The 15,827-nt window shown below is 31.8% G+C and overlaps 1 protein-coding gene and 1 long non-coding RNA gene across 2 annotated transcripts; one reads left to right on the top strand and one right to left on the bottom strand.

The window, feature by feature from the left end:
* Positions 1-6,966: 6,966 nt before the first annotated feature.
* On the bottom strand, positions 6,967-7,803 carry LOC105436001 (zinc finger MYM-type protein 1). The gene has a single exon (XM_011660124.2). The coding sequence runs from the start codon at positions 7,801-7,803 to the stop codon at positions 6,967-6,969; it is 837 nt and encodes a 278-aa protein (XP_011658426.2).
* A 2,273-nt stretch (positions 7,804-10,076) lies between these two features.
* On the top strand, positions 10,077-11,486 carry LOC105435819. Its single transcript, XR_004217740.1, has 3 exons — positions 10,077-10,240; positions 11,139-11,215; positions 11,297-11,486. It is a non-coding gene; the product is annotated as an uncharacterized LOC105435819 (long non-coding RNA).
* The last annotated feature ends 4,341 nt before the right edge of the window (positions 11,487-15,827 follow it).

Genomic DNA, 15,827 nt, shown 5'->3' with positions numbered 1-15,827 from the left:
ATGTCCTTCGCTACCTAGGGGGGAAGGGAGAGAATAAAACATTTGAAAGTTTAGACAAAATGTCTAGTGAGTGGGATATTTCACAAAAGCCTTAAATAATTAGATTGGCCTTAACGCGACTAACCCATTTTCATGAATCATATTGCAATTACCTCTTTTTAAAATCCTTCATCACAACTCATGAAAATCATTTCTTTTTAATTATTTCATCGTAATTCATGACGTGTTGCATACATTATTCTTATGACATACTCATCTTGTAGAAATCATTCTATTTGTTTAATTACATCTTTGTACCATTTTCCTCAACTCAAGCGTTTACTACACTCTTTTGCCAAGTTGTAGCTATGCAGAGTAATTCCAATGCATTTAGCAAGTTATATCAATTAACATTACACATAACACGTCTTCTAATGCCAGATCATACACCAAGCGAAGGGCATCATATACCATATCTCACAGCAGGTATGAAGCACCCTATTCAAGATCACATAACATGAAAAGGGCATTCTATTCTCACATAGTAAGAATATAGCATTCTATTCCATATCACATAGCAAAAATAGAGCATCTTATCCCATATTACACAGCAGGATAAGACATTCCATACCAGATATCACAGCAAGTATCCCATTCTCATCACATAGGGTACAAAAGATCATCTAAAACTTTACCAAATCTCATATACTCTTTCAAATACATCACATCAACAATCAGTCCAATTTATTTATAAGTTATATTCATTTTAAGGAAATCATACAGATCATGGTCTCGATAAAAATGAATTCAAGGATTTAAACACATTTTAGAAATCTTTTTTTATTTATTTTGGAAACATTTTATAAGAAGAATCACTCACTGCTGCAATCAACTTTCTCTTCCTACTAGCTTTTTTAGCCAAGAGTCTCCTTGCACCCCTTGAAATCCTAGCCAAAATCAAGCTCGTTTTGCGTCTTTGAAATTTTGGATACTTCCCCAATCATTTCTTAAACAACTTAGGACACAAGCAACTTCAAACTAACCTAAATTTCTTCTATTTATAGGTCTCTTCCAATGAATTTTCTCAATGATTACCCTCACCAGTGGCGAGAACTGGCCCAATCTCAAAACACCACGTGTCTCTATCCAACTCTATCCTAAACTTTGATTAGGTAGCAGGGTCCAATCAATCATCAGCCTACTGACAGCAGGGTCACATCACTGTTTTTTTGGTGAAGTAGATCAAATTGATCTGTCATTCGCCGTGTTACCCTTTCTGCGTAGAGTCCTTCCTTCTCACACTCCTTTTAACGTGTTTAACTAATGACGTCCCTTCGAGCATTTTCTCTACTGTAGGACCTTCATTGCGTTGGTGGTACACAATTAAGGCCTTACAAAGGGTTTGTGAGAAGAAGGAAATTAGAAGGGGGTTGTGTGGGAGAAAGGGAAAAAAGTAAGAAAGGGGAAGAGTAAAGGAATTAGTTTTTTTTTTAAAAAAAAAACAACTTATGCCCACATTTTTGTCACCATATGTATAAATCTTGCATCGACATAAATATGTATAAAAAACTTGGAGTTTTTCGCCACGTAAATTACGTCGACAAATATTTAAAATATTTGTCCACACACAATATGTGGTCATAAAATAAAATAAACGTTGGTAGAAATTCAACTTAAAAGTTTTTCTTAAAACCACATAACTTTTTGTCCACGTATATATTTTCATGGGCAAAAACGATGATGTGTCGACGCAGTACATAACTAATTATCGATATATCCATAATTAGTGGTACCCATATACTATTGTCGACCATTTCACCTATAATCAAGTATAAAAATATTTGTTTGTATTTTGGATATATCCATAAATGAAAAGATTCAACATTAATATTAAAAATTGATACATGTGTACAACATTTGTTATAAATATTTTGAAAAAAAGAGGCACCAATAGAAATAGCACGAGAGTAAAAACAAGTTAAACTATTTATTATCTAAATAAAATTTATAAATTTGTTGGATTTACACAAAATTTTTAAAAGATCCACGAGACACATGTGTTAAAAACAAAGGCCCACAAAACGTAGGTGTTGGAGGATAACAACATATATCTTTCCTAACAACAACAAAAATTAATCAAATGCTCTATACCATATCATACATTAGATTTGACATTCTTATTGAATGAGATCCCATTTGTACAAAGTATACCAAATATACACATAGATACAAGTTTAAAATAAGAAAGGAAAATATAAACTGTGGCCTAATTTGTGCTAATTGATGCTAAATATGCACAAAGATATAAGTATAGAATGAAAGTGTAAAAATGAGAAAGGAAAATACAAATTCTAGCCTAATTTAAGCTAATTGGCAGCTAAATACAACTTGCATGTGTTAAGCTTTATTTACCCCTTACTTTTAAAGTAACATGGTGTATTTCAACTCTTATAGTGTATTTCAAACTGTTTTGTGAACTCTTTCATTCAAAAACTATCTAAAACTATAACAATTTTTTATTACGGTGAAAACTATTTAAAAGTCTCTAGTTAGTGATAGTAAACAATATTTCAAGGCCTTTCATTTGCTACGATATTTACTATTTTACATTTACTATTTTTTTTAATTTTTTTTGCTATAGTATTTACTATTTACTTCTCAAACTAAAATAATTTACACTTCAAATACATATATTATAACTCAAATTAAAATAATCAAAATTAAAATAATCTACACCCAAACACATACTATTATAACTTATCTATAATAACATATGATTATAATAATTCACGCTCTTTGTTTCAAATGCCTCTGATTAATTTTATCTCTTTTTTTCTCGCACCATAGATAGTGAGATATTCATATTATATCACTTAAGTTACGTGTGTTATGAGAATATTTCTAATGAATAAGTAGATTTTAAAAAGTTTATAGATTATTGCGTTACAATTACTACTAGTCATCTCAATTCTAATCAAGAACACCATTGTCCTTCAATCTTTGTTGTGTCTAATTCTTTCGAGTTTATAAACATCATCAACAACTGAATGAGTGATCTTTCTAAACCTAAATATACTGTAGAAGAAATAATAGTAATCTTCATGTTAAATGTTGAGGTTTGTCTAAGACAAGGTCGAAAGCTGATGGATTTGACCTAAGCCCATAAGATAGTAGGAGAAGGCATGGAAGGATGTACGTGTGCCCCAAAGAAGAGAGTTGATGAATATATAGCAATCGAAAAATAACCAAAGTGTGGGACCTTGCAACCTCTAGGGTTGAAAACTAGCCTCATTTGACATCTCCAAGATGAAAGAGTAAATAGTGTTTGCATGAGGTACTTTACATTATTTGTATTAACTTAGAGATCATGAAGTATTGTATTAACTTAGAGATCATGAAGTGTAGTGGGGTTGGACAAGAAACTAGTATAAGAATATGTTAGATGAGTAGTGTGGAAGAAACATTTGGAAAGTGTAGTTATGTAGTGAGAGAGTGGTGTAATTAAGGAAGGAGTTGGTTAATGATTGTGTTGGGTGTAACAAAAGGCGTTTAATGTTTCGAAAAAGAAGAAAAGGAGTGGATTAGGAAGTAAGTAGCCAAGTTTAGAAGGGTGATTGAAGTCTTGGTATCCTAATTCCCATGTATGGGTAAAACTATGCTTGGATTTTTTTAAATAATGAGAAGTATTGCTAAAAAAGTATATATAAATGGAAGGTCAGTTGGGGTTGCAACTAAAATAAAATTATATTATTTTTTTATTTTATTTTATTTAAAAGAAAAATAAAAAGGAGAGATTGTACGTTTGAAATAAATGAGATGTAATGAGAGAAGCCCAGTTTTTATTGCCTTGGGTGGGCCCCACTTTATTAAAGAAGCAACGCCCTCTTTCCTTTTAACGTTTGATCCATAAATCAATAATAAATAATACTAATACTATTCTCTCTCACTCTCTCACTCTCTCTTTTATTTTGTTTAGATTTATTTTCTTTTTTACTTTAACCAACAAAAACAAAAATCTATTCCCCCAAACATCATCACAAAAATAACCATATATACACACACACCCACCAATCTAACTTTTTAAACTTTTTACAATTTCAAATCATATATCATTTGTTTATATAATTATTAGTAGCAGTTATCATTCATCACAATTCACTATCACTAATACCATACTACTCATACCACTTATCTATCCTTTATGTTCATTAATAATACATTTCTCAAATTAAATGTAATGATCCAACCTTTCAAACTAAGTTGAAGTCATTATTTTAGCATAAACACACTTTGTTTGACACAAAATATAGTAAAATTTAATTAAAGAAACTTTATTCATGTCGTACTTCAAACAAAATAAAAAATTTAAAGTATTGTTTGTAAATCATCAATAAATAAATAGTTGTTCTAAATATAAAACTTATTTCAATCACCAAAAACTTGAAAACGGTAAAACATTAAGCGGAAGCAATTTTGGACATAATGTCCCCATATGGCGATCACATATCCTTCTTGTCTCTTGTCGGTCTCCCTCTCGTATTACCTTTGCCTGAAAAAGTTAAACACGAAAGAGTGAGTATAAAATATACCCAGTAAGAGACCCACTACTTGTCCCATTAAGGGTAAAAATTGTTAACTTCATATTGGAAGGTACCTTGCATCATAACAGTTTTGTGATCCCGTAGGATGCACATAATCAGTCTAGTGTCCTCGAAGGATGCACATATCGGTCTAGCGCTTTCGAAGAATGCACATATAGGTCTCGTAGTCTCGAAGGATACACATAATCAGTCTAGTGCTCTCAAAGAATGCACAACAAGTGGTGATCCCGTAGGACACCTACAAGGTACACTACCCCATAGATAAAGCTAACAATTTCCCCTCAGTCCATTCTAACAATTCAAATATTCCATTCAAGAAAATATAATCCAACCCATTGTCAATGTTTGAGTTCAACACATAAACAGTCAAATTAACTATATTAGTATATAAACAATCATAAGCATAACAATTCACCAAAACAGTTAAACTTATGCATAACAGTCAACCTCCTCAAATCAGTCAACAGTAGACCAACAATACATTCTAAGGCATGGCAGTCAAACATTCTCAATTCAAGCAGTTCAACCTCTCAATTCAGTAAATACATTGCAACTTTGATATAGGGATCAGTAGTAGAAAATCTCTTACCTTAGATTTACCTAAGCTCCTTGATCAAATTAAAGTCCAACGAATCAACCTAAACATAATGATAAGAAACTCAAATACTTTCGAAAACTAATTCCCTCATTTAAATCATTGAATTGTGACATCTGCAAACTTACCCATGTAGTGGAGAATCGTACTCCAACCCAAACCTATTGAATATTCAAGGATTCACCTGCTAACTTCAAACAATATCTTCAAGAAACAATAGCAACCAACTAATTAATCCAATATTACACCTCAATGTATTTACAATGCAAAACCATAAAACCCACCAAATACACACTTGTCACCAAAACCCCTACTGTTCGTGGCAAGGCAAAAACGATAGTGCACGAGATGAACCAAACGGTGACGTGTAAGGCAAACTTGGGCGTGGATCAGCTTACTTGGAGAGGTGAGCATCGAATAGCAACTAACGACTGAAAGAGGAGGAGTTGCACGAAGGCTATCGGAGAAGGAGAACTGAGTGACGCGAGGTGGACTACAGCTCGGCTGGCGCAAAAATTGAAGGCAAAACGACAACAAACGAAGAACGTAACAGCGACAGTGCTTTTGCAAATGAAGAAATGACGTGGACAAAATCGAAAGCTTTAACTTGGCTTCGTCTTCAATGGAAGACAGAGACGACCGGTGGTGAGGGCTACCAGAGACACGACGATGGGGGCATGATCGGTTGACATCGGCTGCACGCAGTGGCGAATCCAGAAAATTTATTGACGAAGGGCTTTATAGTTTAGTCAAAATAATTTATAAGTGAATGGTTCTAAAAGTTAATAAATTTACTGATTTTCGTACATCACAATTGTTCTCTACAAGATTTCATATTTTGAAATCGATACATAATAACTTCATTATCCATCTTATCAAATAAATCTCTCTCAATATATGTTAAAAGACAATCATTCATCCATTGGTCTCTCATTCGATTGCGCAACTGAGTCTTTATAATGCTCATAGCAGAAAATGCCCTCTCCACGGTAGCTGTTGTAACTAGTAAAATCAATGCTAAGCTAAGCAACCAATAGACTAATGGGTAAACTTTATCTTTAGCTGTTATCATCATTTTTGAGAAAGATCACCAATACTTGTTAACTCAACAAACATATTATCTGCACGTACATCAATGATGTAATTTTGAAGTTGATCGTCATGAATAATAAGCTTTGTAGTTGAAAAATCTCTAGGATAAAATTGTGCAAGGCAAATGAGTTTTTTTCTGTCAAAAGTAGTAAATGAGTTGCTCGGATTGAGACATGCCGCACAAAGAAGCAACTCGGTACTTTTTTCAGTGAAACGATTATTCAACTCTTGAAGTTGCATGCCAATAATTGCATAAAAAATCTCAACACGATAATGATGTATATTTGTGATTTCTTGAGATTTTCGTTTTTGCCTCCCTCAAATCAAAAATGCATCATCCATTTTAAGCATTAGAATACCATGCTTATTACAAAAATTTGAAACTTCATCCAACAGTGATTGTCATCCCGATTCTCTCATTGACTGCAATCTTACTTTACAAATCTTGACCAAATTCATTGCATTCACAATATCTTGATCTTTTCTCTGTAGTGCTTGAGACAAATCATTTGTGATTCCCAAGATAGCTTTCATAAGATGCACATGGAAAATGAAATCAAATGATTGGATTGAATTCATTAGAACCTTTGCTTACTTTTGTTCAGAATTTGATCCATCATCTATGATTGTCTCAAGTACCTCACAAATTGATGAGAACATTGAAATGCATCTCACCAAAGTGATGTAGTGTGATCCCCATCATGTATCTCCCGGTCGTTTAATCTTTGTTTCCTGATTTAATCCTCTTCCACTTGACAATTCGCCATTATTCAAAGCTTCAAAAGTGTTGGCACTATGTTTCTCTTTTAACATGTCTCGATGCTTTTCTGATGCACCAATAACACTCACCACATTTACAACTAAAATAAAAAGACCAACGATCTCTACATGATTTTTTGCAATAGCTACCAAAGCTAATTGAAGTTGGTGGGAGAAACAATGAATGTAAAATGCACATTCATTTTCTCTCAAAATTAATATTTTCAATCCATTAAATTCTCCTTGCATATTGCTTGCTCCATCATAACCTTGTCCTCGCAAACTCGCCATGCTTAATCCATGTATAGAAAAGAATCTAGTAATAGCTTCTTTGAGTGATAATAAACTTGTATTGGTAACATGGATAATACCAACAAATCGTTCAATCACACACCCTTTGTCTACATATCTCAACACAATTGACATTTGCTCCTTTGAAGATATATCTTTCAACTCATCAATCAAAATTGATAATAACTTATCACCATTATCTCCTATGATTCCATTAACAATTTTTACACCAATACAATTCACAATATCTTTTTGGATGTCTGGTGCAGTCAATTTCAAGTTTTCAGGAGCATTTCTTAAAGACACGGCTTCAATATGTTTATTATAGTTGAACCATTGTAGGAGTTCAAAAAAATTTCCTTGATTTTTTGAATCTTCAGTTTCATCGTGCCCACGAAATGGAAGACCTTGTTGTAACAAAAATCGAGCACAATCAATTGTTGCACCTAATCGAATCCAATAGTCAATTTTTGCTTGATCAGACATCTTGTTAAAAAATGTTGCAATTTGTTGTTTTTGATTTAAAAGAGCTTCACATTTCCCCCAAGCTTGGTTATGTGCACTATTTGGTCCTTCAAGATAGTTTGCAATTTTTCTTTTTTCTTCCAATATGAAAACACTCACCAACAAAATGGTTACGTCCTGATTGTTCTCCAACTTCTGGTTTGAATAAATAACAACATAAACAATAGGCAGAATCATTTGAAATACTATATTCCAACCAATTTGGATATTAATTAAACCTTCTTGACTGTGACCCAAATTTCTTCAATGGAAAAGTATGATTTCGAAGTTGACAGGATCCTTTTTGTAGATATGCTCTACGAACTTCGTCTCGAATATTACAATCGTAATCAAGAATTCTAATTCTTAGATCTAGATCTAATGGCTAAATCATCTAATTTTACTTTAGTGTACCTCTCATAACTATTATTAGCTCTCTTAAAAGGAGATATGGCCCAGTCAATTTTCTCTTAAAATATTTTTCTATTTGGATTTCAAATTAAATCTACAACAACATAAATTTGTTATTTTAAACATTTGACAATGACCTCCACAGTCGTCTTTTCTAGATTTTGGATCTAGTTTTTGTTTCGTTATGTTGAAGATGTTACATATTTATTTCTTAAATTTCAATTTGATTTAGTTGTTTCAAGATTTACACCATTAATTTTGAAATTTCATTAAATACTCACTTTTTGGTCATTGTCAAATGTGGATGAATGTATTTGAAATAGTTCCGAGGTGAATTTATAAATTTAATTTTAATAATGATGCAATCTAATAAAATTTGATTTATTACAATTATTACAATTATTGTAAATTAATTAAAATACACTAATATTAAAAAAGAAAATGTTTCCTAAAAGAATAATATTAAAATTGAAAACAACTATTCAGTAAATCAAAATAATGAATAAAAGTGTAAATCTTGAAATAGGGATGAAATTGAAGGAAAAAAATTCAAACGAAAAGTAAAATTGTTATGTTTTGACAATTTGACAACTAGAGACTAATAATATTAGGGTTGACATTTTTATTGAATTGAGATCATATAAAAGTTCATTACAAACCAAAACTTATAGATAAAAAATGTATTTTTTTTTCTTTTATTTCTTTTAGAAACAAAAAAGCGTGGGTTAACTTATTATTAATTTTTTCAAGGTTCATACCAAATTATATAATTTTAAAGATTTTACTAATTTTAGTACTATTTATGTTTATTACGTTTCAACTATAAATAATGTATATGATCTTCTTCCAGAGGTCAAATGTTTAATTCTCCATCTTTATACTTATATTAATTTATCGTTAATTCAATTAGATGTCAAATATAAAATCTCTCATATACGAATCAAGAAATTAGAATTGAATCAAATGAAAAAGTTGAAAAGATATAATAATACTTAGAAGTTGAAGAGTTATTTTGACAATCCAAAAGTCATAATATTAAATATTTAAAAAATTATGTATTTATGTGTTTTAACTTATTAGAATAGTTGAAAGGACGTAAAATTAAATGTTGTGACTTTTCGTTTAATCTTTTAATTAGTATAAATAGGTTTATAATAACCACATTTAAAAAAAGAAAAATTGGAATAAATGAAATCTGAAATTTCTAGAATGTAAAATTTTATTTTCTTGTGATAGAATGCATGAATATGTGGAGCATTCAAATGAGAAGTGATCTATCTTACTTGTGGAATGCAATGAAGATCGATGGTTGATGGAAGTTTCTAACTTTTTTCAATTCTTGGTTTCTTAGATCATTTAAAGCGATATGTATCTAGCCTATTTTAGAGGTTGAAATCAAATTGGTTTTGGGATTGATGGAGTTGTGTTCTGCCCAGAGTTTTCATATCACTCAGGACATTACAATTTTATTTAATTATATACCACACTAACTAAATATCTACTGTTTAATATATATATATATATATATATATGTGGATGCACCCCTCCCAAATTAGTAAATGAAAAGAAAATGACTTTAATAAGAATATTTTAAAGTTAAAAGAAGATGAAGATAAGTAAAAAGATTCTTTCACAAAAGCTCTTTTATGGATACTAATTTTTAATTCTATTTTCATCTTAATCTGATGCTGCTTTCCCTTTCAGCTTTTATCCTTTCAAATGTTCTGTATCAACTTTCACATTTTACTTTAAAAACTATTCTACTTTTTACTTTCAAATTTTAAAAAGTATAAGCAACGTCTGAAGGATCAAACTTTGGGATCAACCTCTAAATATTTGTTCTATATATCAGGTCGTTAGAATTAGTTGTTGAGATGTATGTGACGCTTACTTATTTAGTTAATTTCTTTTTGTGTATGACACTACTTTAAGTAGGTAACGTTATGATATTGTTTGTAGGCCGTTCAACATCTCAAAGGAGAAAAAACCAAGTTTAAAGGTTATGAAGGTATGTAAATATCGATGGCAGGATAGTTATAAATGAATTGTTATATTTAACATACATATGATTATTGTATGTGAATGCACAATGTCCTAAGTAATTAGGAGCAGTTGAATGCGATTATTATGTCATGCAGTTTATGCATGATATGATTTTGTCAAATAGTATTTTGATTATAGACATAGTAAGCATAGCAATTTTAAAACTATCATCATGTAATTTATTAAGAGTGACACTCATTTAAAACCACTTTTTTTCTGTCTACAAATGAAATGTTCACCCTGTAGTTACACACAAGATGACATTGACTGTATGAGGTCTGAATGGGCTAAGTTTATAGGCTTGCCTGTATATTTTGCTTAGCATCAGATATTACTGTTTTGAACTATTTTGTTACCTATTTTGGTGGAAGTTATGTTTTGAAGACAAATGACACATATATATTGATCAATTCATGCAACTTTTAAAGGAACTAAAACAACACAGCCGTAAGTTTCTAAATCTTGTCTGACATTTACATATTTTTATCTCACTAATATATTAGAGATTAATGTGTGTATTTATATTTTATCTTAAAAAGATCCCATCATTGTTGAAGTATAAGTGATAGTTGAAAGAACCTACATTTTTAAGGGTCAAGGAACTTTGTGGTGGCAAATAGGTACAAAATTTTTGCTAACCCCCATAAGAGAAGAGAAAAAATCAGTCAATATAACAAAAAAAGAAATCTCAAACTTATGACATTCTTATATGTTGTCTTCATTATTTGCATGTGTGGTATTGTTTAACTTGAAATTGTTATAGTGTATGTTTTGGGTTGTGTAGATAGACCTTTGTGAGACTAAGATGGGTATAGGTTAGTAAGTGTTTTGTAACTAAAACAACCACACAATAAACATTGTAGGTACTCATAGTTTTTAGTGTGCGTTAAGACATCAATTTCTTTTGGAAAGATTGACGACTGTGACAACTAATTGCAAGGTAAGCACACATATTGTATCTATATTATTGACAATTTTTGAGTAGTGTGAACTATGTGGTAACCCTTTGCTTTCCTAGTAGGTTTTACAATAATCTATTGAAGTAATGAAGCAACGGTAACACTATCATTATGTTCAACTCTACTATTTCCTTTGTAGGATTTAAAACTTGGATTGCAATGTACTTATCCTACTTTACTATATCTAGATTCTTGTAAACCTTTTACTAGAAATGATTATTAATCAATCTTTTTGTACAAAAATATTATAAAGTTTATGATAACGTATATATATTAAAGTGTTGACTGTTTGTTTCCATATGAGTAAGTAATTAGAAATACTTTGTAATTAAACTGGTCTATGTAATAGTAGGACTACAAGAAATAACGACCTTCAATTAATGTATTTTCTTGTAAAAATATTGTGTTAATACAAGTATATGACATTTGATTTTTAAAAATATGTTAAGGTAAAGATATTTGTTACATTCAATTATAGTCATGCTAGGCATGTTATTGACATTCAATGATAGTCATGCTAGGCCTATTCTTGACATTCTATGGAAGTCATCCTAGGCATGTTCTTGATAGGCAAAGCATGTCAAGTTATATAAATTCATGATATTTTGTAACGACAAACTTTTCTAAAAGGTTAAGGTCATTACTATTTAAATAAATATAGACTTTTTTAATTTTTTAATTTTTTTAAAAAAATATACAAGAAAATAAATTAGAATTTGCAAAAAAGCTTTAAATAATAAAAATAAATCAATAATTAAAATAACTAATCAAAATACTAGTTTGGGCCCATAAAATAGAAGAAATACTTAAAGTAATTGAACCGGAGTTCTGAAATAAACCTATGAAAATATAACTACTTAAATATAAATGCGGAAGAAAACTTAATTATTTCCTATGGTGATCCTCAATCACTTATTATCATTCGCCGGTTTGCCCTTCCCTTGCCTCTACCCTTACCTGAAAATTAAACATTTAAAGGAGTGAGTATAAATTTATACTCAGTAAGAGACTCATATTAGTCTTACTATGTGTCTATTAACATCTCGTTAGAGTCCTGTAACATGGTACCGTATACTATTGCGCTCCCGAACGCATATTATCCAATGGTCCCGTAGGGACACATCTGGGCTCTCAGTGAACTCGAAGGAATCACCCTATAGGATTCACATCTCAAACTAGCCACACAAGCATACATATGTGGTAACCTGAGGGGCCCCCATACGGCACGACTCTAACAGACAAAACTAACATAACACTATAGCCTATACATGCTTATCATAACATCAACATCTTAGCTCAGTTAGACATAACTCAAAAGTACATATTTGGTCATAACATGCCTCAATAAATAATATTGTATCTAAATCATAATATGGTTCCCGAAGTAACTATTTATAAGGTCATCTCAAATATACATATTATACATCTCTTAGTTACACCACTAAACAAGCAAAAGAAATAGTACTCCTCTCATTGAGAGTCAAATCCTCCCAATAAACTCAGTCCTAAAACATTATCAAAATTAATTATAAATTAAACTTAAATCCTCCCAATAAACTCAGTCCTAAAACATTATCAAAATTAATTATAAATTAAACTTAATAATTTTTTCGACTTTTAATTAGGCAACCAACTTATCTAAACTTACAGCAGGTTTAAAGTTGATCCCAATACAACCTTGAATGGAAATTTGCACAACTCAATTCCTCAAACCACACCTTAACCTTTAAACAACATAATTCAACTCATTCCAGCGCTAACTCTTTTAAGACCGAAAACAATAATTATTTGCGCATACCAAACCCAACCAGAACTAACCAAAACTCACTAAGGGCTCAAATATATTGCAGACGACTAAAACTGAAGGTGGCTCGGCTAGCAAGGGCTTCGGCTCGGGTCTTGGACTTCCGGCTCGCGTACGGCTTACATAAGAATGGCTCGATACACGTGGCTCGCGTATGGCTTACACGAAACTGGCTCAGTGAGTGTGGCTCGCGTACGCTCACACGAAAGTGGCTCGGTTTTACGTGGCTCGCGTACGGCTTACGCAAAACTGGCTCGGTGAAGGGAAAACTGGCTTGGCTTCGCGAGAAGGTGGCTCGGACGACGGACTCACGTGACAGACTGTGTGCGGAGAGAGACGTTCGGATCTGATGAGTTGAGGCGGTCGGTGACTCGCGACGGTAAAGAACACGGCGCAGACGAGGACTCACGCGACGGGCTCGGCTTCGACAGCGTACAGTGGATGCTTCAACTTCGGAACGGAAGAGGATTGTAGTCGAGATGATGGAGATGTACCGCTTGCGAGGGTGGCCAAAGATGCATGGTGAAGAGGGGTGGCGCTAGGGCTTTAATCATGAAGGAAAGAGGAAGAGTGTGGAGAAGAAGGTGAATAGTAAGTTCACGCTTCCCAAAATTACTCTATTTAATAATCATATTATTATTATTATTAATTATTACTATTATTATACCTTTAATTTTTCCACCATAACAAACAACCTCCTTATCTCTCCTTAATTAATAACTCATTCCATCCTCTTTAATCTTTCTCTTTTTCCAACAAAAGATACATTTTCCTTTATAATTGTATTTATTTCAAAATAAAATTAGTCTCACTCCTCCATGACTTAAAACATATCCATAAAAATAATTATCCATGCACTTTTACTTTACCAACTTAATTCACCAATACTATCACTTCAACAATTAAAACTTTAAACATAGAATTCATATTTCCAAAAATTAATTACATGACCTTCTAAAATGCTTAATTTCCACAATTTCAAACAATTTCTCAAATAACACCAAAATTCATTATATTAAAATTAAGAAATTTAACTTATTATTTTTAGGGTGTTACATATTTTATAACAGACGTCAATATTTAAACATAAAGCTCATAGTTGCACTCCTTATCTAATTTGAACAATCTAAATTATTTAAACATAAAGCACAAAATTCATATTTTTTATATTTAAATCATATTTAAACATAAAGCTCTATTTCAAACTAATAACCGACGGTTATATCATATATATTTGTTGGTTTCTCTCTCTTTATCTAATTTGAACAATCTAAATTATTTCATCATATTGTTCTAAGTTAATTCCATATGAGCTAGCAAATGATCTAAATGGACTTATAGATCATGGGCTCCAACGATCTGAGATAAACAAGCTAAACCTTTTAGATATCGAGCTAATCAACATTTATTAACTAACATGTCATTCCACTAAAGTCTCATAGTTGCACTCCTCGCACAATAGAGATATTTGTCTCCATATGATATAACCATGATCAGTAAATTAATCTTTTACAAAAAGTGGTTCATAACTTTGGTTGCTTCAAAATATCATTTTACCTCTGAGATTACATCTTGATCTTTAGTCACATTGATTCATTATTGAACAATTTGTTTTAGGTCAAACTTATAAATTGAATCCCTCTTAGGCCAATGAAAGAGTGGGGCTCTTTGTTCAAGACTTGGATTCAGTCCTTAAGAGAACAACCTATCTACTAACCTTGTTAGAGTGAATTCTCTCTGGCGCTCTATGTCCTTAGATATCCACCCAAATTTACCCCTAAAATAGAGGCTTATTGGGCCAACGTTGTTGAGATCTCCCCATCTACGCAAATCTAAGGATAATTTTGTGTGAACAGAAGTTCATAGTTATCTCATGATTAAAAAGTTACCTAGTTCATTAGTAATCGAAATAATCAGTTTTAAACAGTCAACGATGTTATAACATAAAAGTGACTTGTTCATGGTTCCACTTTTATGTAAACCTTTTACATAGGATGTCCTCACTTACATGTCTCTACATGAGCAACTTAGGATCACATCGTTTATACTAACTACAAAGAGAGTTGCATCCATAGTGTCCCCAGAATAAGACACCTAACCTTATTCCTATTCATATACTATAGACCGTTTAGGCTATATACTCAAACTTGATCCACGTTTATGTCACTACATAAAGTTCAAGTTTATACTAGATAGCCTCAGGACCTTAGTTTATTGGATTCAAGATTATAGTATTCAATTTTCACTAATAAATTCTCAATAACAACTTTATAGAATAGAATATAATTTAAACTACAAACTACGAGTTTAAGGACATAAATTCCAACACCCTTTATGTGTTGGGCGCACTCCTTACATTTATAGCCATGACCTTAAACATACTCAAGTTCACTCCTCAAGCTCACACATGTGTTTTTGTTGGGTATCCTCTTCATGAATGTGCTATACATGTTTCGATTCTCCATCTCGTAAGTACTTTGTTTCCATAGATGCCACTTTCCTTAAGGATCGACCTCTCTTTCTCATTAGTCTGCTTCAAGGGAAAAGTGTAAGTGAAGAGGTTAATGGTGTGATTCCCTTAGAGTCCAATAGTTCTACTTCCTTAACTTTATCTTACCTCAAATCCTCACAATATTGTCCAACCAACAAACCAAGTTCCTTCGATAACTTTTTATAGGAGGAATCTAAAAAAGGAAGTTGGGTTCCTTACTGCTCAATCTTCCCCGGTCTAAGAATCTGAATCATCACAAGGCCAAGGTATGATTGAATCTAATGACTCATATGTTGAC

The sequence above is a fragment of the Cucumis sativus genome, chromosome 6 (genome assembly GCF_000004075.3).
Source record: "Cucumis sativus cultivar 9930 chromosome 6, Cucumber_9930_V3, whole genome shotgun sequence".
Taxonomy (NCBI): domain Eukaryota; kingdom Viridiplantae; phylum Streptophyta; class Magnoliopsida; order Cucurbitales; family Cucurbitaceae; genus Cucumis; species Cucumis sativus.
Note: the sequence above shows the minus strand (reverse complement) of the source record. Positions and strands in the feature narration are given on the sequence as shown.